This window comes from Vigna umbellata, chromosome 5, assembly GCF_029865625.1.
Source record: "Vigna umbellata cultivar VRB3 chromosome 5, Vumbellata_1.0, whole genome shotgun sequence".
In the NCBI taxonomy this organism is placed as follows: Eukaryota; Viridiplantae; Streptophyta; class Magnoliopsida; order Fabales; family Fabaceae; genus Vigna; species Vigna umbellata.
Window position 1 is genome coordinate 52,094,212 of NC_142169.1, and position 22,666 is coordinate 52,116,877.

The 22,666-nt window shown below is 36.7% G+C and overlaps 1 protein-coding gene across 1 annotated transcript; it reads left to right on the top strand.

The window, feature by feature from the left end:
* The first annotated feature begins 338 nt into the window (after window positions 1-338).
* On the top strand, window positions 339-5,729 carry LOC124824160 (uncharacterized). The gene is made up of 4 exons (XM_047296543.2): window positions 339-876; window positions 2,287-2,736; window positions 4,597-4,918; window positions 5,522-5,729. The coding sequence occupies exons 1-4, from the start codon at window positions 340-342 to the stop codon at window positions 5,656-5,658; spliced, it is 1,446 nt and encodes a 481-aa protein (XP_047152499.2). The 5' UTR covers window position 339; the 3' UTR covers window positions 5,659-5,729.
* The last annotated feature ends 16,937 nt before the right edge of the window (window positions 5,730-22,666 follow it).

Below are 22,666 nucleotides of genomic sequence, written 5' to 3' on the forward strand. Positions count from 1 at the left end.
TTTGTAATATTTCTAAACTAATGTTAATAAATATTTTCAACAGGGTCAGTGATTTCAATTAGATTTTTTTCAATCAAATTTATAATAATAATTTTTTATTAATACTTGAAAGAAAAGATATATAAAATTCATAAATTTAGATTATTTATCTCAACTAAATATTTGAAAGTTAAATAATTTAAAATCGTTAACAATTCAAATTACAATTTTCATTCCCAGATTTATTTTAATAATTTGAATCGTACAAATCCATGTGAAAGAACTTCATATACTATAAAAAAAATAATTCATATAAAGAAGAATACATAAGACCTAAGTTAATTACATTCCTACGTCTACATGTTTTGTCATGTCGATTCCAAAAATTTGTGTATAAAAACCCATGCGTCGAAATCCAGCGAGCCAAGCTATTTAGTCTGCTCTTTCAAGTTCCCAATTCTCAACGCCATAAACAGACAAAAACCACTTCCGATGAGCGACACCGCCGCTACAGCGCTTTTGGACCGGCGCGGCAAGTACAACCGAAGCGTGTCGCACGTGAACGATGAGTTCCACACGTTCCGCTCCTACCTGCGCTGGATGTGCGTCGATCAGTCCAATGCCTTCACGGCGGCGCTCTCCTGGTCCGTCTTCCTCCTCCTAGCCGTCGTGGTACCCGCGGCCTCCCACTTCCTACTGGCCTGCCCGGACTGCGACGGCCGCCACTCGCGACCCTACGACGGCGTCGTGCAGGTCTCTCTGACCACCGTCGCCACCCTCTCCTTCCTCTGCCTGGCAGGCTTCGTCCGGAAGTATGGTCTCCGAAGGTTCCTCTTCTTCGACAAGCTCTGCGACGAGAGCGAAACTGTGAGAAACAACTACATGGCGCAGCTCAATGTAAGTCACCTAATCTCTCTCTCACTGTTAATTACTTCCTCTCTTTTTTTTTTTAATTTGTTATCTCTTCCCCATACTAATTACACATTAATTCAGAATTGTTAATTATTTCAAACTTCCTTCTGTTAATTCTTGCTTTCTGCATTTCTATGCTTTTTCTGGCATTACGACGAATGAGTCTCATTCTGAAGCATCTAGAAGCGAATGTTTACTTCTGATAAACGCTTTTTTACTGTACGCGCTGTTTATTGAGTTTTTTCTTTTCTTTTTTTAAATGAAGAATCATTAAAGCATTATAAATATTATTCTGTGGAGCCTTTAATTCCAATTTTTTTTCTTTTTTTTAGTTCAGTTCTCAACTTATAAGAGACAAAATTTGTCCCGTAATAGCTTTTGTAGATTTTTTTCTTCTTCTTAACATGTTACTATTTAAAAAAAAATATTACATGAAAAAGTGTTATATATTTTATTTAATTGTTATAACTTTTACGAACATACTCTTTTAATTAAAAAGTAATACTTTTAAATAAAGTTGAGGAAACAGGAACATGCCTATTTTGGTTTTGTTGTTTTACGGTTTGGAGATTTTGATTTCGGCTTCTTAGTGGAAATTTGAATTGGTCACGTAATTTAGTTCCATGTCAACCCTTACTTCATTTCCCAACCATAATTGACGATAGTGAATAATGGAAATTGTTGAACTTCATTTTTTAAAGAATTATGAAACTTCAGCATCACAGCTTGAGAAAAAAATGTTTTCGATTGAACTTTGATTCAAGGAAACAACAGCTTTAAGTCATAATTATTAAAACCTCATCATCTCAAGTTCCTCAAGTTGAAAAGATATCTACTGGATAAATATTAACAAAAGGGAACAATTGGAGTGTTAATTAATTAGTCTAGCTCATAATCTTGTAGATTAGAAAAATTGGTAGACCGTAGTAATTAACGGGAACTATTGTATGATATTCCGAGATTTTATGAAATAGTAATTGTTCAGTTCCTATTTATTTTTTCAGATGAAAATTTGTTGGGTAATCTTTTATATACCTATCTGTTAAATTATCTAAATCAAGTATGCTAGAACGATCGATAGTAATCTCAATTAAAGAAAGAGAGGAGAAAAGGCATTCAACAACTTTTTGTTTTCTAAGTGCATTATTTTCCGTTGAACTATCTTTTACACTACATTATGATTCCCCACAATGATATTCGAGGATTAGATCAAATATTTGTGTGCACAACAAGGATGACAGAGAAACTTTCTTTGACACCCTTTTTCAAAACTATATAATCGATTACAATTTACTGAAAACAACAAATTTCTGTATACTTCACTTCTAATTAAGAAAATCATTAAATATAGCACTCCAAAATTATAATTTTCAATCAGCTTTTCCTTTTTGACAGAGATCGCTGAAGATCCTTTCGGTGTTTGTGGGTCCGTGTTTTGTGGTGGAGTGTGCATACAAGATATGGTGGTACGGTTCTGGAGCCTCACAGATCCCATTTCTGGGTAACGTCTACGTGAGCGATGCGGTGGCGTGTATATTGGAACTGTGCTCGTGGCTGTACCGTATCACAGTGATTTTTCTGGTATGCGTTCTGTTCCGCCTGATCTGCCATCTTCAGATCCTTCGACTGCACGACTTCGCGAGGTTCTTCCACGTGGACTCGGACGTGGCATCAGTGATGTCCGAGCACCTTAGGATCAGAAGACACCTGCGAATCATTAGCCACAGGTTCCGCGCGTTTATTCTACTCGCCCTCCTATTAGTTACTGGAAGCCAGTTCGCATGCCTCCTGGTCACAACCAAGCATTCACGTGATATGAACTTATACATGGCCGGTGAACTTGCGGTATGTCCCTTCTCTTCCTTTTCTTTAAAAACAAAATAATATTTCTACTTTCATCTTTAGTAATAATAATAATAATATGATTTTTTTATTCTAAATTTTAATTATGTAAATGAATTCTTTCAAATATCACTAACATGGGATCTTAGTTTTTCAGGAATCAAATTAAGCTAATTACATTTTTCAGTTGTAATTAATTTTGAGGCTTAATAGTTTTCAACCAATAAATAGAATAAAATTACCTGAATATAACATTTAAAAAACTTTGACACAATTGAAATATAATAGAATAAAATAAAAATTCATAATGCTTGGAAAAAATTAGCATTAATACTGTTAAAACATGAGAAGGTTTGTAATAAAAACACATCAGAAGGTAAAATTGTATAATTATAAAATAGTTAAGAAACTAGAAATGCAACTTAACTAATAACATTTATTGAATATACAATTTATTTAATATTTTTTATTCGAGGTGTAAATTAAGTCATTTGTGATAACTAATTATAACTATTGCTACTTTAGTGAGTTGTAGATTTTGGAGTTTATTTTTATATGTGTAATGCGGTTTTATTTTATTTTATTTTAAGTTGATATCTAAAGTATAAAATATTCTACAACAAACAATTAAAATTATTTAAAATATTATCTTTAAAATAATTATAAAAGATTAATGAATATTAATTATAACAATTTATGATTGAATGACGGCATACTTTTTTTATACTATTAGAATATTCCATCGATTTTATTCTCTTCTATCAAATTTCATAAAAGAAAATATTATATTTTTATTAGAGGCTTTCTTTTATAAATCAAAAGTAATCTGTCATGGACTATTCCATTAGTTAGACCCAATTTATAATATTAAAGATATCTTTAGCTCGATTTTTAATTTGCTGACAATATAAACTTTGTATGTTAATAATATATAAAGTAAGTTTTCAATTAATATATTTGCAAATAAATTTTAAAAAATGTGAAGTATACACGCATGTGAAGTATACACGCTACCACTGTTATTTTTGTTTTAAAGAGTTTAGTTTAATGTATTATTATTATACTTAATGTTATACGCATAATGTCTAATGATATTATTAAATACATATATAAAACTATTTATACTACTAGTTCATCAATGTTGATACATTTTGTTTGGGTAAATCATCAGTTTGGTCGTTATATGTGTAAATCATTCCTTAAGAGAGAATAAAAAGGTTTATTATAGTTTTAAAATATGTAAAAATCCGTCAATTTTGTATTTTATTGTTAAGTTTTATGAAAATATTTTATTATTTAAAATGTAATACTAAGAACTAATTTATAATAAACTTGGGACTATTTTATCATTAAATTGTAATATTACCAAGTCATTTCTATTCTTTATATTTTCAGAAGTTATATACATTTTTTTCATTATGATTAAATAACAACATCTTGATCGTTTACCTATTTTTTTATATCTTTCTTGTAATAGATTTATAAACTTACTCATACGTGCCTACCTCTGTACATACGAAATTTCTTAAAGTTGGAGAAATAAAAAATCATACGATCGAAATCATTTGAAGTATGACCACGACGTATCCAATTTGATTAAACTGGAACTTCCTCTATGTTCCTTTCTTTAAGTTAGTCATTATCCTATTATTGATTTCTTGTTCCTTATCCAGATCATAAAAATAATACTGAAATAGACTAACACAAAAGGGACCAAAACATAGTAATCTGCTCAATCAGGGAAACTAAATTCACTACCTAAGTGAAACTTTGCTCTGTCGTGTTCAAGCATTAATTGCAATTTTAAAGCATGATTAGTGAGAAAAAATCATTAAAAATAATCGGTTTTTTATTCTTGTGCAGCTGTGCTCAGTGACACTCCTTTCTGCGCTGTGCATATTGCTGCGTAGTGCGACAAAGATAACACACAAAGCACAAGCGATCACAGGGCTTGCTGCCAAGTGGCATGTGTGTGCGACGTTGGATTCCTTTGATGGAGCGGTGACAGATGGTGAGACCCCAATGGGTCCTCAGAGTTCCCATGAAACAGTATTTCCAAAAGTGGGAACAGACGGGGAATCAGACACTGACGAAGCAGGGGATGAGGAAGATGAAATTGATACTACTAAGTTCATCCCATCTTATGCTTACAGCACCATCTCATATCAGAAGAGACAAGCTCTTGGTATTATATTTTCTATCTCTTGTTACAATCTCACTAAGAAATTATCATTCAAATTATTCCTTGAAATTTCTCAAAATCATAAATTTTAATATATCTCACTTCAAATCCGAATAAATTTCAACCAGTATTAGCAAAAATTTACACAAGGTATATTTATGATAGATTTGTCAACTTTTATAATAATTATTTTAAAATTTATAGAAGGATAATATAATCAGATGATAGCTAAAGTTATTTTATTCCCAATAACATTGACCACGTCATGAAAACATTACAGTCGATCTGTTAGCGCGTTGAAATAATACTTTAATTAGTTTATAAATTTCGAATGCCAACTTATCAAGCACTCATATTGTATAACTTATTAGTTTCTCCGACAAGCATCCTTAGGCTATTGTTTATGTTGGTTTTAACGAATTAAGGTAAAAGGAAGAAAAGAAGAAGAGGCTAATTCATTCTACTATACATGTAACCCAAGAAGTTGTGAAGTGATTTTCTTTTAATCTTTATGAAAGGAATGTACTATTTATGGACTCATCATCTGATGATTATGATGAATATTTGTTCACTGATATTATACGATGGTTTGACATGTTTTTGCAGTAAACTACTTTGAGAATAACAGGGCAGGGATTACGGTATATGGATTCATGTTGGATAGGAGTACCCTCCACACAATATTTGGCATTCAACTCTCCTTAGTTCTTTGGTTGCTTGGAAAAACCATAGGCTCCTTTTGACCAATCTTATTTTATTTGTTTTTTTTTTTCATTATCATGTCTAAATCTATTGCTCCCAATTGCCAGCTGCACTCTGCTTTTATTTTAATTTGTATTTTAGCTAATTATTTATAATAATTCTCATTTTTTTTAAACATGAAAAAGAAAACAAGTGAAAATAGAATCATTGGGTATTCGGATCAAAAAATAATTAACTGATCAAAGACATGTTTGTGACGATGAGATCTTCCAAACAACATGTGTCTTTGAAATCATTCAAAACATTACCTTCCACTAATCACCCTTTTTCTAGGTCCATTTAATCACTTTGTCGTCTTGCAATGGACTGACAATAGTAGTTTTAGGTAGCTGTAAATGGTGTGTTGGAGCCGCATCTCGAACTGTAAGAGCACTGAAATAATCATCTTCCACGTTCCATTCTTCAACTTCCATACCTTAATGTTGGATGAGACAATTTAAAAAACTTTCAAATATCATAAAATATATAAGAAATTTAAAATTCAATTCCTTTTCACTCCACTATCATTCTATACTCAAAGGTTAAGTCGAATCATTTTAGACTAAAGGTTCAATCGAATCAATCCAGGTTGAAAGCTTAAGTTATGTCCACCTAGTCCAAATGTTGAGTCAAGTTGATCAAACCATAGGTTGAGCCAAGTCAACATAAACAGAAAGTCAAGTGAATTTGGCGCAGGCTAAAGGTCAAACCGATTTGGCATAAATCAAAGCTTGAGTTGAGTCGGCCAAGCCAAAGGTCGAGCCAAGTCGGTAGGTCAAAAGTCACGCCGATTTAGCTGGACTGAATATCGAGACAAGTGAGCCAAGAGGAAGGTCAAGCCAAATTGGTCCGACACGTAGGTTAAGTAGAGATGGTTCAGTTCAAAACTCAAGCCGAGTTGGCAAGTCAAAGGGCGACTTGAGTCAAGTTGTTTTGATGGTTGAGCTGAGTTGTCTAGAGTCGAAGGTTGGGTTGATTAGGCCTGGGCCAAAAGTTGAGTCGAGTTGGCATGGGAGGAAGGTCTTGTGTCGAAGTTCAAGTTGAGTTAGCTCACACTAAAGTTCGAGTCGAGTTAGCATGGACCAAAGGTTGAAATCAATTGATCGTAGTTGAAGGTTGAGACAAGTCAATTTGGCCTAAAGGTCAGGCCTAGTCAACCCAAGTTGAATTATCTAGAGTAAACCTAGACTGAAAGTTGAGACAACTCCTTCTAGATAAAAGGTTGAGCTAACTCAACTCAGGCTCAAGGATAAAGTTGAGTGTGCCTTAAAATAGAAATTAAATTACTTTGTCCAAACAAGAAAATTGAAATATAAGATATTTCAATTACTCTATCCAAGCAAGTTATTAAGAAATAAAGAGAATTCAATTATAAGGAATTTGAATGCCATGTATTTCAATTTCTTGGAATTATTGAAATCCCTCATGCAGTAACAATATTATTACACCCCTAGAGCAAATTTTCTATACAAGATCAAGCAACCTGGTGCCCATAATATCGCATATCGTATCTTGAAAGATCCACCACAATCATTGTTAGAGTATCCAAATAGCTTCATATTCTAACTACTATGAAACTTGATTCCATAGTTGATGGTTCCTTGGATATGCCTAACAATTATTTTTATTGCTTTTAGTTGCAATTCACTAGTACAATGCATAAAACGACACAAAATGCTTACAACATTCATAATATCTATCAAATACATTAAGCAACCAATCAATCTCCTAAACTATCCTTCATTCACTTTATTGGTACCATCTTCCGTGTACAACTTTTTCCTTTGATTCATTAAGGGTATTAACTTCTTTGCAATCCTCCATTTTGAATTTTTTTAAGAATCTCTTTTGCATACTTCCTTTGGCAAATAGAAACTTGAATTTTTTTTTTCTTGATTGATCTTCATTCCAAGAAAATATGTCATCAAGCCAATATATGTCATTTCAAAACCTTCCATTAAGTCTTCCTTTAAGCACATAAATAATATTTACATTGCTGCCATGATCAAAATATCATCCACATAAAGAGAAATAACAAGAATTTCCTTACTACTACATTTAACATAAAGTGTGGATTCTCAAATGTGTCTTTTGAAACTAAGGCTAAGTAAATAATAATCTATTCAACTATATTAGGCTCTTGAGATCTATTTTACACCATAAAGAGCTTTATGTAATTGGTTTACTTTGTCTTCTTTACCTTTAACCTAAAACCTTCAGGTTGTTCAACATAAATTTCTTCTTCAAGTATACCATTAAGGAATGTTGATTTGACATTCATTTGATAATTTTCCAACCAAGTTGAGCATAAATTACAAGAAGTAGTTTTATTAAATCTAGTCTGGCAACTGGTGCAAATGTGTCAAAATAATCAACATGAAAAATTTATGAATACCTTTTAACTACAAACCTTTCTTTGTATTTGTTAATTGAACCATCAACATGTAATTTAATCCTAAATAACCATTTCACCGTAATTATCTTTATGCCTTGTGGTCTATTAAAAAGTTATGATGTTTTATTCTTTTCAATCATAAACAAATCCTCCTTCATTGCATTCTTCAGCTTGGTGTCTTTGAAAGCTTCTTCATGATTAGCTAGTTCACATATTGCAACATTATATTTCTTGTATATTTCTAAAATCAATCGAGTTCCTCTAATGGGTGGATCATCCTTCCTTTAATCTAGTCATGAAATTTCCTTTGTGAGTGGGATATTTAAGTCTTTCCAATCTCATTCTTCATTTTCCATGAACTGCACATCTCTACACATTGTTACAATTTCAGTTTCAACTTGGAAAAGTTTATAATCTTTTAAAATTTTACTATACCAAATATAGATTCTAGCAACAACCCTTTTGTCTAGCTTATTTCGTTTAACCTATGGAATATAGGTAAAACAAAGATCGCCAAATAGCTTGAGTGATGCAATCCTGCCTGACGTACCTTCCTTGTGTTCTCTTTTTGTACTTTTTTACATTTTATTGTATACGTAACTTAGCGTGCAAGGAGCATGGGTTACTATAAATACCCAGCTCTTCTCTTGTAATTTTCACTTTTGAGAATAATGAGAATTGAGTTTTCTGAATCAGAAACTATTCTCTCTTGAAAGTCAAAGGCTAGAGAGTCCAAAGACTCCCTCTAGCCACCTTCCAAGCACACTTTCTCACTTCCATTTTCCATTTCCACGATGCTTACATTTTCTCTCATCCTCCACGCTACAACCACTCCTCCGCTGCCACATCTTCAGCTTCTCGTGCGCACCTCAGCCACGTCTCCATAGCGCACGCATAAACTTCCCACATTTTTTCTCTCGCGCTTAAGAGAGCCCTCATTCGCATCTCTAGTTTCTCACTACCTTGCGAGACTCTCGTCCTTAAGGTAAGCCTCATCTCTTCACAGATTCATCACCCTCATTCACTCTTCTTCCATTTCCACCGAATATTTTCATCCTTCACTCAGGGTTTCCCTTCTTTTCACCATTTTCTCCATTGTAGCCGATTAAAACCACGTTTGAACTGATTAAAGCCTTTCTCACTGTTCAATCTCCATTTTTCAATGATTAAACACCTTCAATCCATTTGATCTTCATTATCCGTTGTTCAATCTTTGGTTTGAACCAATTAATCGGTTCCTTTTGAGCTTCTCCCCCTTTCTAGGGTTTCGTCGGTCTAGGTTTTGGTTCTTTGAGTTCCTTCTCATATTTGGTTTGTTCTCTTTCGATTTCTCTCTCGATCTAGTGTTTCATCTACATTCCACTGCGTATTACTCGTCGGAGGAAGCTTCTAGGAGCATAAGCTAGCCTTGCGCGTTTAGCGTCATCTTCTCGGAGCGCTCTTCCATCATTGAGAAAATTCATTTGAGGCTTGTATCCATGCCTAGCTCCAAAAGGAGTTTTATTCTTTAATGTTCAATCTACTAACCAATCTCATAGTCAACTATCACCTCATCAAAGTGAATAAACAAATTATCTCAAACTGAGTATCCAACCAACAACCATTTAAAACAGTTAAACTGTCAATTTCAATCCACTAGTTTGATGAGCAATTCCAGAGTAAAAAATCTCACCATTAAGGGGAATCAACACATAATCTCAATCTGAATATCTAATCAACAACCATATTTTCGAACATAAAAACGTAGTGATAAATGTCACGTCCCATCACTCTATTCAAAGGTTTCCTTAGGGAAGTACACATTATCACGCCAATACACAATGTTACTTCCCATCACTCTTGCAGGAGCTTCCCCGGACTAGTATGTCATGTCACTTCCCACCACTCATCTAGGGAGATTCAACAGGCAAGTACAAGATGCTACTTTCCATCACTCTTACAATGAGCTTCCCTAGGCTAGTGCACACAAACCTCATTCATAACTTGGCCAAGACACATACTCATCACATAGATATACCAATTCATTCTATCCACCGTAATTAATTCAACATGCTTAAACACACTCATGTTGAGAGTATAACAAGTTATACAAACTTTGAAGTCTTAACTTAAAAGCAATAAGTATAACCTCCTCTTATCTTAGAAATACATGAATATTGATACATTAGATCCTCGTCATCATACCCTAATTTCATGCCATAAGACATTTATACATAACCAAAAAACAATTCTGTTAACTAATTATTACAACCTCTTGTACAAAATCATATAAACCCACCTTAGAACTAATAACTTTTCATAAAACTAGAATATATGTTGTGATAATCAATTATCTTCAATAGTAATCAATTATTATCTCATACAATTGAATGATAATAGATTATCTTCAATTTTGATCGATTATTATCTCATAACTTTGCAAGATAATCATTTACTAATTCTAATAATTGATTATTCTAGTGAGTTCTTAGCATAAAAATCACTAAGTTAAAATACTCAATATTGATCATTTCAAAATCATTTCACAAAGTAGTAGGTACATATAATCAACAAACTCTATTACAAATCCCAAAAGTTAAACTTCATACATCAATTTCAACAAGAATTATAAACTCAAAATCGTTCAAAAGAAGAGTTGATATTGATACTCTCATCCGCATGACTTCTAATCTTTTCATGTAATTAGAATCTCACTAGTGTAGAAAGGGCTTTAGACGTCTGTTATTTTGGACTTTTAATGTCAGATCCCGATCCGACGTCTTTATGGGTGACGTTAATGGGACGTTGGACTCTATAAAAGACGTCAGATTACACCAAAATTGACGTCTAAGGGCACTATAGACGTCGGACATGGCATTAATCGACGTCTACTGCAGCTCGTGTCTTTGGGTAGCGTAGTAGCACCTTCTTCCTTGTTTCCTCATAAGAAAATCTTGCGTCTTTTGGACCTCTTATGGCATTTAGACCAAAAACCGAATCTGGGTCCTTGCCTAGTTCCATTCCAACCGCTAATGAAAAAGAATACAGTGACATGAGAACTAGGCAAGGAACCAGGTTCGGTTTTGGGTTGAAATGCTATAAGAGATCCAAAAGAGGCAAGCTTTTCTTACGAGAAAACTAGCAAAGGGAGAAGGTGCTACTACGCTACCCAAAGACACAAGAAAAACTACACCAAAACACAACGAAAACTCATTTTAATCGCTTCAAATGCAAGATAATCCATCAAAGACTAATTTAATCGGATTAAAAGTAAGTTTAAACGGTTAAAAAGAGATAAAAATGCACTTGGAAATGCAATGCCGCGGAGAGAAAAGGCGAGGAGGAAGACAATGAAGTGCACGTAACCACGGGTTCGCGATTTCTGATTTAACAGGAATCAAGACGCCAATGCCCTTAGTGCCCGACGTCTATTCTCGACTAGATGTCGGGGACCTCAATAATATGACGTCCATTCGATTTAAAGATTGATATTCGTGGTGTATATAGACGTCGAATGCAAGGGGAGCTGATGTCCAAAACAACTTTTCACCTACCCTGTCAGGCCATTTAGGCGTCGGATGTAAGGGGGACTGACGTCTCATGACTATGTAGAGGTCAGTGTGGCGGGATCCGACGTATAAATGTCGAAAAAAATGACTTTTCACATTTTGGCGCTCCCTTTTTGGCAACGGATGTAAGGGGGACCAACGTCTCAATGACTATCTAGACGTCGGTGTGGCGAGATCCGACGTCTAAATGGTGAAAAAAAATTACTTTTCACATTCTGATGCTCCCTTTTTAGCGTCTAATTGTATGAACTGGCATGGTATAAAGTATAAACGTCGGGCCCCCCATGAACCGACGTCGCCAAGGCCAACTTATTTACCAAAATGCCACCGATCAATCTTTTACGTTGAATTTTGTGGGATCCGCCGTCTAAGGGGTGACATTAAAGGTCATTTCTGCACTAGTGTCTTTAAACCAAGCATGTAATCATGTGATTAGACTTATCCCATATTCTTGATCCTTAACCAAATCATATAATCGAAATAACTTTACTTTCACAAAACAATCATCCAAGCATACAATTTTCGTAGTATAATTTAAAACTAACATATATTTAGATATAAACATGGCATCTAACAAAAGATCTAAATGTTAGTCTCCCCTTATCTGATTCTTTTTGCTTTCTTGATCAAAACACCTTTCCAGAAGCTCTTCCAACCTTCTCTATAACTCAGATCCTAGCCCTCAGATCTTCTTATATGTTACCAAACTCTTGCTCTCCTCACAACTTTCACTTTGATGATGAAAAACTTCATTTACTCACCCGTACTTATAGTTGAAATTAGAGGTACAACTACAATATTGTAGCTGCACTACATTTTACTGTAGCGGTACTACATTTCACTATAGTAGTATTGTAACTGTACTACATTTTTACTATAGTAGTACTATAGCAACACGCGTTTCACGAGAGTATATTATTGTAGCATCATATGTATTTACTATGTCATTTCACTATAGCATCATAGTATTTTACTGCAGCGTTATACTATTTCACTCTAGCATTATACATGTTTTACCATACCATAAAAATTTATCTATTTTCTTAAATATAACTACTATTCAAGGGTCTTACATTTTCCCCAACAACAAAATTTTTTTATCTTGAAGATTGTACTTACTATTAAAACAAATATAGGTATGTTTTTTGCATACCTCTTCTTCTAACTCCCATGTGATCTCCTAAAACTTTTCATCCCATAGCACCTTTACCGTGTGAATATCCTTTCCCCGTAATTGCTTACTTTGATAGTCCAAAACTTGTAGAGGTATAACATCTAAGGATAAATATTCTCTAACTTGAATGTCATCGGCCTTAAGCACATGCTCTGGACTTGTACTTCCTCAATTGAGCCACATAAAACACATTATGTGGATTTGTCAATGACGGTAGTAACACAATCTTATACGTTATAGGTCTAATCCTTCATAGTATCTAATATGGTTCCATAAACTTTGGAGATAACTTATTTGACTTGATAGCCCTTCCTATTACCATTCTTGTTGTTACCTAAAGAAATACATGATCTTCATCCTCAAACTCAAGAGGTCTCCTTTTTTTGTTAGCACAAGACTTTTGCCTACTCTGAGTTGTTCGCATTTGATCCTAATTCAACTTAATCTTCTCTGTAGTTTTCTATAATAAGTCAGGACCTATAGTAATTGTTTCCCATCTTGATACCAACATAGAGGTGTTTGACATATCTTTAAATGATGCCATTCCTATGCTGAAATGATAATTATTATTGTAGGTGAACTCCACCAACGGTAAGATATCATTCGAACTTCTGATATGATCTAGTACACATGTCCTCAACAAATTCTCCAAAGACTGAATAGCTCTTTCAGACTGTCCATCTGTTTGAGGATGATATGCTGAACTCATCCTAAGTTGCATACCCAACGCCTCTTGCAGCGTCTTGCAAAACCTCGTCGTGAACCTCAAATCACAATTCAAAACTATGCTCGACAACACACCATGTAACCTGAAGACTTCCTTGATATACAACTATGCCAAATTATCCAAAGACATCCCTTCATTGATCGGCAAGAAGTGAGCACACTTCATCAGCCTATCCACAATCACCCAAATGCAATCTTCACCCTTTGCTGAAACCAAATATGGCAATTAGTAGAAGATTTTTCTTATTGTTATCACCATAAACAATAAAATAATGAATTTAACTTGTTTTTGGTTTTTTAAGAAAATCAATTCTATTGAAGTAGCCGATAGTAGTGACCAGGATTGTCGGTATAGTGAAATATTTGGCAATAAAAAGAGTGAAATATGGTGAGCTCTTTTAGAGGCTTTCACGATCGTCTGCTCGGGCCTCCTTCTCACTTTGATGCCTGCCGCTTTCCTATATTTCTTTTGTGTCATCCACCACCTGAACAAGTCCTCGGAATCACTCACTTCGGTGAAAGACCAACAATTATTTACCTTTTTTAACACATCATATAAAGAGTTCGAAAAGAAATTTTTTAAAGTGGCCATAACTGAGGCTGGTCGATCAAGGTTTTATACGAATGACGGTCAGCCAAAATTTCCATTCTATTGGACTGAGCATCCTAAAAGAGTAATCTCCTCGGCTAAATTCGCAATGACTCTGGTTGAAATAGAGATGATTGGTCAAATCAATCAGCTATTTCGAAAGGCTTCCTCCCGCTCGCTCATTGCCTATCTAGGCTCCAACGCTCTATGTAATAAGGTGTTCGGTAAGATTTTTATTATGTATTGCATAGAGTTGTCATTTTTAACTTATCTAAATTTTGTTTTACGTTGTAGATCTTTTAGCTGAAATGGACAAAGGGAAGTCGAATACCTTTTCCATGATGGTCGCTCGACGCAAGGAAGAGCTGAAGAAGTCTGGTGAAGGAACGTCTGTTCGTCCATCACTGCCCAAGTCTACCGCTTCTATCCTAATGGTATAAGATTCGCGAGTAGTCCAAGAATCTCGTCCTAGTCAACCTTCCCCCTAGAGTTCTAAGCTAGCTCCCTTCTCGGTGGTTTCTTCTCCGAGAAAGAATAGGGGAAAAAGAAAATCTTTATAGGAAAAATTTGTTTCTTCCCACAAAAAGAAGTCGAAAGAATGCTCTTAAGGGACCCGTTCTTATCGGGACGCTTGATCCGAACATTCAGATTGCTCGTCTCGTCCAATTTAATCTTTAACCCGAGGAGAAAAAGTTCTTCAAGGGGATGACCACTGAAGAGGCCGTAGGTATGGTCTATGAGCCGAGTGTTCAGTAGAACGTATGTATGACGTATGTAGTAGGTATGCCCCAGGGTTTGGCCTCAATTGAAGAGCTACAAGCCGCCTAACAGGAACTAGAGGTGGCCTTAAAAGCAAATGAGGAGCTTACTTGTCGTGTGGAGAGGCTCAAAAGGCTCCTGAAGAAAACAAAGATAATGTTACAACTACTTTGGCTAATGCTCGTAATGTCAATCGTCAAATCCAACAATCAAATGATGATCTAAAGTTGGATCTTCAACGCTCGGGCGAGAAATACAAGGATCTTCTCATAGAAAGGGACAGTCTCATGGTCGAGAAGGATGAATTGCTCATCCAGAAGGCGAAGTTGATGGAAGAAAATGTATACTTTGACAACGAAGTTTATAATTAGCACGTTGCTGGTTTTGAAAAGGGAATAACTTAATGCAATTACTTTTTCAAAGTGTTGATCGACCATGCGAGTTATGATGTTATATGTTAAGTTAAAATGCTCCTCACAGCACATTAAGTTTCACCGAAGGACATACTAATGAACCTATGTGTTAAAATTCCTTTAACATGACTTTCGCCGATCGAACATGGGAGTATATAATTGTCGATATGCGAGATCCGATTGTTCAGGTCAATGTTCGTTCTTCTCAAGAAGACAACAAAGTGAGACTTCACGGAGAACGTTCCTCACCGATCGGGCAACTCTAGGAGTTCATTTAAAATATTCCCTAGGCTTAAGAAGATGTGATACGATGAAAGTTCACGGAGAACGTTCCTCACCGATCAGCTAGCTCTAGGAGTTCACTTAGAACGTTTCCTAGGATAAAGAAGATGCAATACAATGAGAGTTCACGAAGAACGTTCCTCGCTGATCAAGCAACTCTAGGAGTTCACTTAGAACATTTCCTAAGCTAAAGAAGATGCGATATAGTGAGAGTTCACGAAGAACCTTCGGCTCCGATCGAAAAACTCTAGGAGTTCACTCAAAATGTTTCATCGACTATTTGTTTCCTAAAAAATTGCTAATTTTACCTGAGCGGTTGATTTATACAAACTCTTATGTCTAAAATCTCCTGATTTTATTTATTACCAAAGAGAATTACACATGATCTTCAACTGAAATAAAACTTAAGATGAGAGGCATTCCACATGCTTAGGATGACTTTGCTTATTGAAAGTTCAAGTTGGTACGCGTCGTTCTTCAGGTTTTTGAGAATTCTGAATGAACCTTCCCAGTTGGCTGTGACTTTTCCATGGGCGCGATTTTTCTGAGCATCACAAGTCTTTCGCCAAACTAATCCCCTTTTAAGAGTTGCCAAGGTTTTACCTTTGTGTTATACAGTTGAGCCAAAATTATTTTCTGAGCTTCAGCTTGAACAACCATTGTTTCTCTCCTCTCCGACAAAGTGTTTAGCTCTACCCTAAGTTGCTTCTCATTAAGGCTCATATCCTATATCTTTCTTTGGATGGATGGTTCTTCAACTTCGACTGGTAGCATGACAGTTGTTTCATATGTTAAGTTAAACGAGGTTTGTCTAGTGGTGGCGTGTAGTGTACATCGATAACCTTAGAGAACTTTTGGTAGTTCTTCCACCCATGCTCCTTTGTCATCTCCCAAGTGGTGCTTCAATTTAGCAATGATCATTTGCTTTACTGCTTCCGCTAGACGATTCATTTGAGGATGCTGAACGGAACTAGTAACGTGCTTGATTCGCAAGTTCTTATAGAATTCAACCAACTTTTTGTCAATAAATTGCCTACCGTTATCCGTGACTATCGTCCGTGGTAAGCTGAAACAACATAAAGTTTTCCAAACAAACTTTTGGACCTGTCGAGCAGTAACGGTGGAAAGGGGCTCCACTTCCACCTACATGGTAAAATAATCAATGGCTACAATAAGAAATTTTATTTGTGCTAGTTAGACCGGGAAAGGACTAACAATATCCATTTGTTACTATGCAAAAAGCCAGAGGGAGATAATATTGTGTATCTCGGCGGGGGATAGGTTGATATTGTTCCCGGGCTCTTGGCAACTTTTGCACTTCTGCATGAATGTTTGGCAATCCTTCTCTATCATTGGCCAAAAATATCCCGCTAGCAAGGTGTAGGTTCTAAGGACTCGTCGTCCGGTATCCATACTGCTTATCCCTTCTTGAAATACCCTTAAGACATATTCCGCCTCCTCGTGGGAAAGACACTTATAGAGGGTGTGGAGAATGCTCACGAATAAAGCTCGTCGCCTACGAGGTCATATAAAGAGATTTTCTTGGCGTCTAGTTCATTGACCATCTCTCCGTCCTCTTGTATCTTAATCAAGGTTTGTACCTTTGTACGTCAATCGGTTTGGCTAGAAGCGACAGACACTAATAGGCATTCGATGGACGACTTCACCAACACTTGTCTTATTACTGAAGATAGAAGGTCCTTCTCTTTTTTGTTGCATAACTTTGATAAAGTATCAGCCCAAGAGTTTCTGCTCTGGACATATTATTCATATCAATAGTTTTGATGTTTTTTGCCAATTCTTTGACTTTATGAATGTATTCAAGCAAGTGATAATCTTTTATCTTAAAGTTGACGTCCATCTGCCCTACTACTAACTGAGAATTCGTACGACACTCCAAAAAACTTGCTCCTAGATCCTTGGCGAGCGTAAGCCCATTTATTAGGGCCTCATTATTGCTTACACTGAACTGAAAGACCAGAGATTGCTCCACTGTCACAACTTTCGGTCCTTCTAGAACCACTCATGCTCCTCCAGCTCTCTTATCAAACGTCCATCCACGAAAAGTTTCCAAAGTTAAGAAGGGTCTTGGGTCCCTACGGGTAACCCTACTGCAAAATATGCAAAGTGTTGACCGCGAATTGAACCACGCGGTTCGAACCGTAAATTGAACTCTGACAGTTCTATTGACCATCCCACTATCCTCCCTACTAGGTTTGTTTTTCTAAAAATTTTTGCTATGGGATGATCAGTTCTGATGACTACTTGGTGGCCTTGGAAATAATGCCTTAGGCGGCAAGCGAGTATGAGTAGAGGTAAGTGATTTTCTCTATTGGCTAGTATCTCGCCTCAGTTTCCTCGACGAATGTACTGATGAAATACACTAGCTTAAACTCTGGAACTTATTGAACCAAAGTCGCACTAATCACTGCCTCCGTAACGGCCAAGTAAAGCTGCAACTCATAACCTGGTGTCGGTCGACCCATAACGGGCGACCTTGCCAAGATATCTTTGACCTTTGTGAATGTTGCCTCACATTCTTCATCCCACTTGGTTGGGGTATTTTTCTTCATAACCTTCAATATTGGTCTCACCCTGTCAGCTAGCCTAGGGATGAAAAGAGATAAAGACGTCAAACGTCCAACCAGCTGTTGCACATCTTTAAGATTTTGAGGGCTTTTCATCTCCATCACCGCTCGACATTTATCTGGATTGGCTTCGATACCTTGAGATGTCAACATAAAACCTAATAATTTTCCCGCGACTACCCCGAAAGTTCATTTGACTAGGTTCAATCGCATCTCGTATTTCTACACCTGCCCGAACACCTCTACCATGTCTTGACATGGTCTTCCATCAAACAACTTTGGACAACCATATCATCAACATAGATGTCCATGCACCTTCCTATCTATGATGAGACACCTTATCCATCATATGCTAATATGTGGCCCCAACATTCTTAAGCTTGAATGGCATAACATTGTAGCAATAATTAGACCGCTCGGTAGTGAAGGTCGTTTTCTCACTATCCTGATGAAACATACGAATTTGGTTGTAGCCAAAAAAGGCAACCAGGAAACTAAGTACCAAGTAACTAGAGGCTTCATCTACTAAGTTGTCAAAATTGGGAAGAGAGTAGGCATCTTTAGTACATGCCTTGTTAAGGTCAGTGAAATTCATACACATCATCTACTATCCATTCGCCTTTTTGACCATCATTATGTTGGCCAACCAAGTGGTGTACACGACTTCACGAATGAAGCCAACCTTTAGGAGCTTCTTGACCTCTTTGTCTACTATTCGTGTTTTAGCTTTGCCTAGCCTCCCCTTCTTCTGCGCTACCGGACGTGCTTCCTTAAACAAAGCCAATTTTTGAGACATTATGCTCAGATCAATATCAGGCATGTCTGCAACAATCCATGCAAAGAGGTTTGTGTTTGACTTTAGTTCCTTGCGTATAGTGTTGGCCTAGGTTGTCGTAAGGCCACTCCTGACAAACGTCACATGTTCCTCTTTCTGCCCTAGACCGAGCAGTTTCACTTCCCCCAAGGGTTCGATCCGATCATCTCTATTGGTATGTGGGTCTAAGTCAGCCACGACGACCTCCGAACATCTGACCTTTCGATGAGGAATAAAGGATTTCACTTTCAAACCTGTTATATAACACCTTTGAGCTACATGATTAGCCCGAACAGTACATATGACTTCTTTTTCTGAAGGAAACTTCATAGTCAAATGGGGTGCTAAAACAATCACACCAAAAGCGTTCAAACACGGCATGCGTATCAAAATGTTGTAAGAGGTTTTAGCTTCCACTAGGAGATACCTCACCTTCAACTCCTTCACATCCGACTAGTACCTAGGCACGTTCTTAAATCTATGTACCCTCTAGTATCCACTCAGTCCCCAAAAAATCTGGCAATCTGCTCATTGTATGGAATGATCAAGTCTTAGGATAAGTCCATTTTTTGGAAAGTTTTTCAATAAAGGATATTAACGAATCTTCCTTGGTTAATGATAACGGTTGAAAAACCGTTATTTGTATACTTATTTTTGGCATGAAAAACACCCTTTATGACTTATAAACTAGCTTGAAATCGTGCTTTTGCTTAAGATATGAAAATAAGAGAGTTGGATGAGTTTTATGCCTGGTTTTCCTTGTTTTGGCAGGAATTTAGAGGAATTGGATGAAAGAAGTTGAAGTATCAAGGAGTTGGACTCAGGAAAGGAAGGAAAAGTGCACAAAAGAAGAATTGCAGCCACCGCTCAACGCCATCTCACCGCTGAGCGCCAAGATTGCTGTTAAGTGCATTGTCTCACGCTTAAGCGCAAACGCTGAGGGCTAATTCAAGTATCGAAGTCACCGCTGAGCACCATTTCACCGCTGAGCGCTAGAGTCTGCTGTTGAGTACATTGTCTCATGCTTGGGCGCCGTCGCTGAGCGTCATTCTGAAGTGTCGTACTTACCGCTGAGCGCAATTCCTACCGCTGAGCGCTGTTAACTTGGGCTTGGGCCAATTTTCTATATTTTTAATAAACTATATAAGGGTTTAGTCGACCTAGGGTTGATATCTTTGGACAGAAAGAGGCGAAATTACACTCCTTTCACCCCTTGGAGGCGGATTTTGGATGCGAAAGCTCCGATCTTCAACTTTTAGGGTTCTATCTTTCATTCTTTTCATTATTTTCATCTAGTTTCACCATGTCTATGGTGGACTAAACCTCCATTGTTGTTGGGGAAACGATGTAATCCTTTGAAACTCTCATGTATTGAATTGATTCTTGATTATATATGCTTTACTTCATTAATTGTTAGGGTTTTTCCTCTATACTCTCTATGCATGCTTTGTTTAACTCATTCAATTGCATGATTATTGATTTTGTCACTATGGACACATATGAGAAAATCTAAAACCGGGGAAATTCTCCCGGAAGCAATATTACCCAAACATAGGAATAAGAGGATCGGTTGCTTTTAAGCTTCTGTGCGAATGTAATGCATGATTAATTGTTAGGGAGACAAGACATTGTGAACTAGTAATTAGGATTAGGCTTTCTTCACCGAGACATCAAGTTTAAGGTAAATTAGAAAGTAACATCTTCTGATGGATGCTAGATGGTTGATATCTACTGAAGGATACCCCGAAGGTACACCTGCTGAAGGGTGATGGTAAGATTTGCACCTACTGATGGGTGTTGGAAGATTTTGGGTAAGGCTCGTGACGTAAACAAGCGCTACCTGGGAGGCAACCCAGTTGGTTGAATTTATCTTTGTGTGTTTGTTTTGGTTTTGTTCTAGTTGCATTATAGGGATTGATTATTGAATGTTTGAGTGATGTGAGAGACTAAGTATATTGATTAAGTGAGAGTATATGGAGTTAGTATAAAATATATGAAATTTGAAAAATTGAGAGTTGGAGTTGAGAGGCATTGGTGATGGATGCTTAGGGCAAGCTAGGAAGAAGAAGATTGGGTATCGCGCCTGCCGCTCAGTGCCAGCTACCGCTGAGCGCAAACGCTGCAGATTTCTGGATATTAGGAGAGCTTATCTAACTCCCATGGCAAAATACTGGATGGCGTTTTCTCATGCTGTTCTCATGTCTCTGGTATTACTATCAACAAGACCCTTTTTCTGTATTGTGTGCTTAGAGGTATGAGCATTAATATTGGACAGGTCATAGCAAGTGAGATTTAGACTTCTGCCAGTACTATGAACAACAAGGCACCCTTGGGACATCCATCTCTGATCACACACCTTTATGAGTTAGTTGGGGTTAACACTTCTACACTATCGTTGGAGCGGCCTAGGAAGGCGATTTATGAGGCCTACTATAGACAATATTGTGGGTGAGATGAGATAGCTCAGACAGTACCACCACGTCGTCCTTCTAGAAGGAGAGGACCACCACAAGCACATGGACCGCCTCATGATGCAGAGCCTTTTCAGATGAGGAACATGTATATGTCTCTGATGGAGGACAAGTTGTAGTCTATTCACAGAGGGCAAGTAGCCACTACAAAAATGATCATCGGGATGTATGCTACACCCCTTGGACGATGGTGGACTATGGATGAATTCAACACTGTGGTGGCATGGCTAGAGGAGTAGGCACATGCTAGTGGAGTTGGAGCAGCTGAAGCTCCAGCTATGGAGGAAGATGATGAGGATGATGATGATTTTGAAGATGCTGAAGAAGGACAAGAAGAAGATTCTAACGATAACATGGGTTGATGATGAGCTGAGATAACATCTACTGATGGATGTTATCAGCACTAGAGTAGGACTTTTCTTATCTTTTGTTTTGTATTGTTGAACTTATTTGCTTCTATTTTTAGAATGGGTTGTGATGTACTCAGTCTGAAACTTTATCTGATGTGATGGTTTGGTATTGACTTATGCATGATGAGTATTGCTTGATGATACTTGGATATTGATTGATGTTGAGAATGTGCACCATATGCTCATATACAGGGGGTTGTTCACAAGCTATGTGAACAGATGCGTGATGTTGTGATTGTGATTATGATGTTAAGCAGGATGTGTATCTGGAATATATGGAATATTAAATGAGCCTATATGTGAGGTTTTGAACTCCAGAGTGTTTGTGAATGATGGCTATTACTTTGAAAGCATGAATGACTTTGCCCAGGTTTCTGTGATTGAATCAATTGCATGCATGTGTCATATGATCAAGGCCATCTGTTGTTATCCCTTTTTAGCCAAATGCATGATTTTAGCCCAATAAAAGAGAGCGCCATGTGTTCTATTCTTTGAACCTTTAGCTTTAAAAAGGATTTGAAAACCCTTTTTGAAAATCTTTACCTTGAGTTAAGTTGAGAATATTTGTGGTATTGATAAAGGTTCAAGTTTGGGGTTGTTGGAAAATTTGAAACGGGAAAATAAATAAGCATTGAGTTAAGTGTTAATAAAATGAAAAGCAAAAGAAAAAGTAAAGAAAAGAAAGAAAAAGAAAAGCTCAATGCAAGGGAAAGTTGGGAATAAGTAAGAATGGTTGTGAATGAATCTCTTAACTCAAGGATTTTGTGATCTAGAGAAACCAGTTTTCTTCTTAGCCCAACCACATTATAAGCCATAGAAAAGTCCTTGTGATGATGCTTGC

Bases quoted from the DNA above. Each gene is read 5' to 3' on its own strand.
- LOC124824160 (XM_047296543.2), top strand. From the start codon at position 340: ATGTTTTGTCATGTCGATTCCAAAAATTTGTGTATAAAAACCCATGCG. The intron at 877-2,286 runs GTAAGTCACCTA...CCTTTTTGACAG, and splicing joins ACTACATGGCGCAGCTCAAT to AGATCGCTGAAGATCCTTTC. The intron at 4,919-5,521 runs GTATTATATTTT...ATGTTTTTGCAG, and splicing joins TCAGAAGAGACAAGCTCTTG to TAAACTACTTTGAGAATAAC.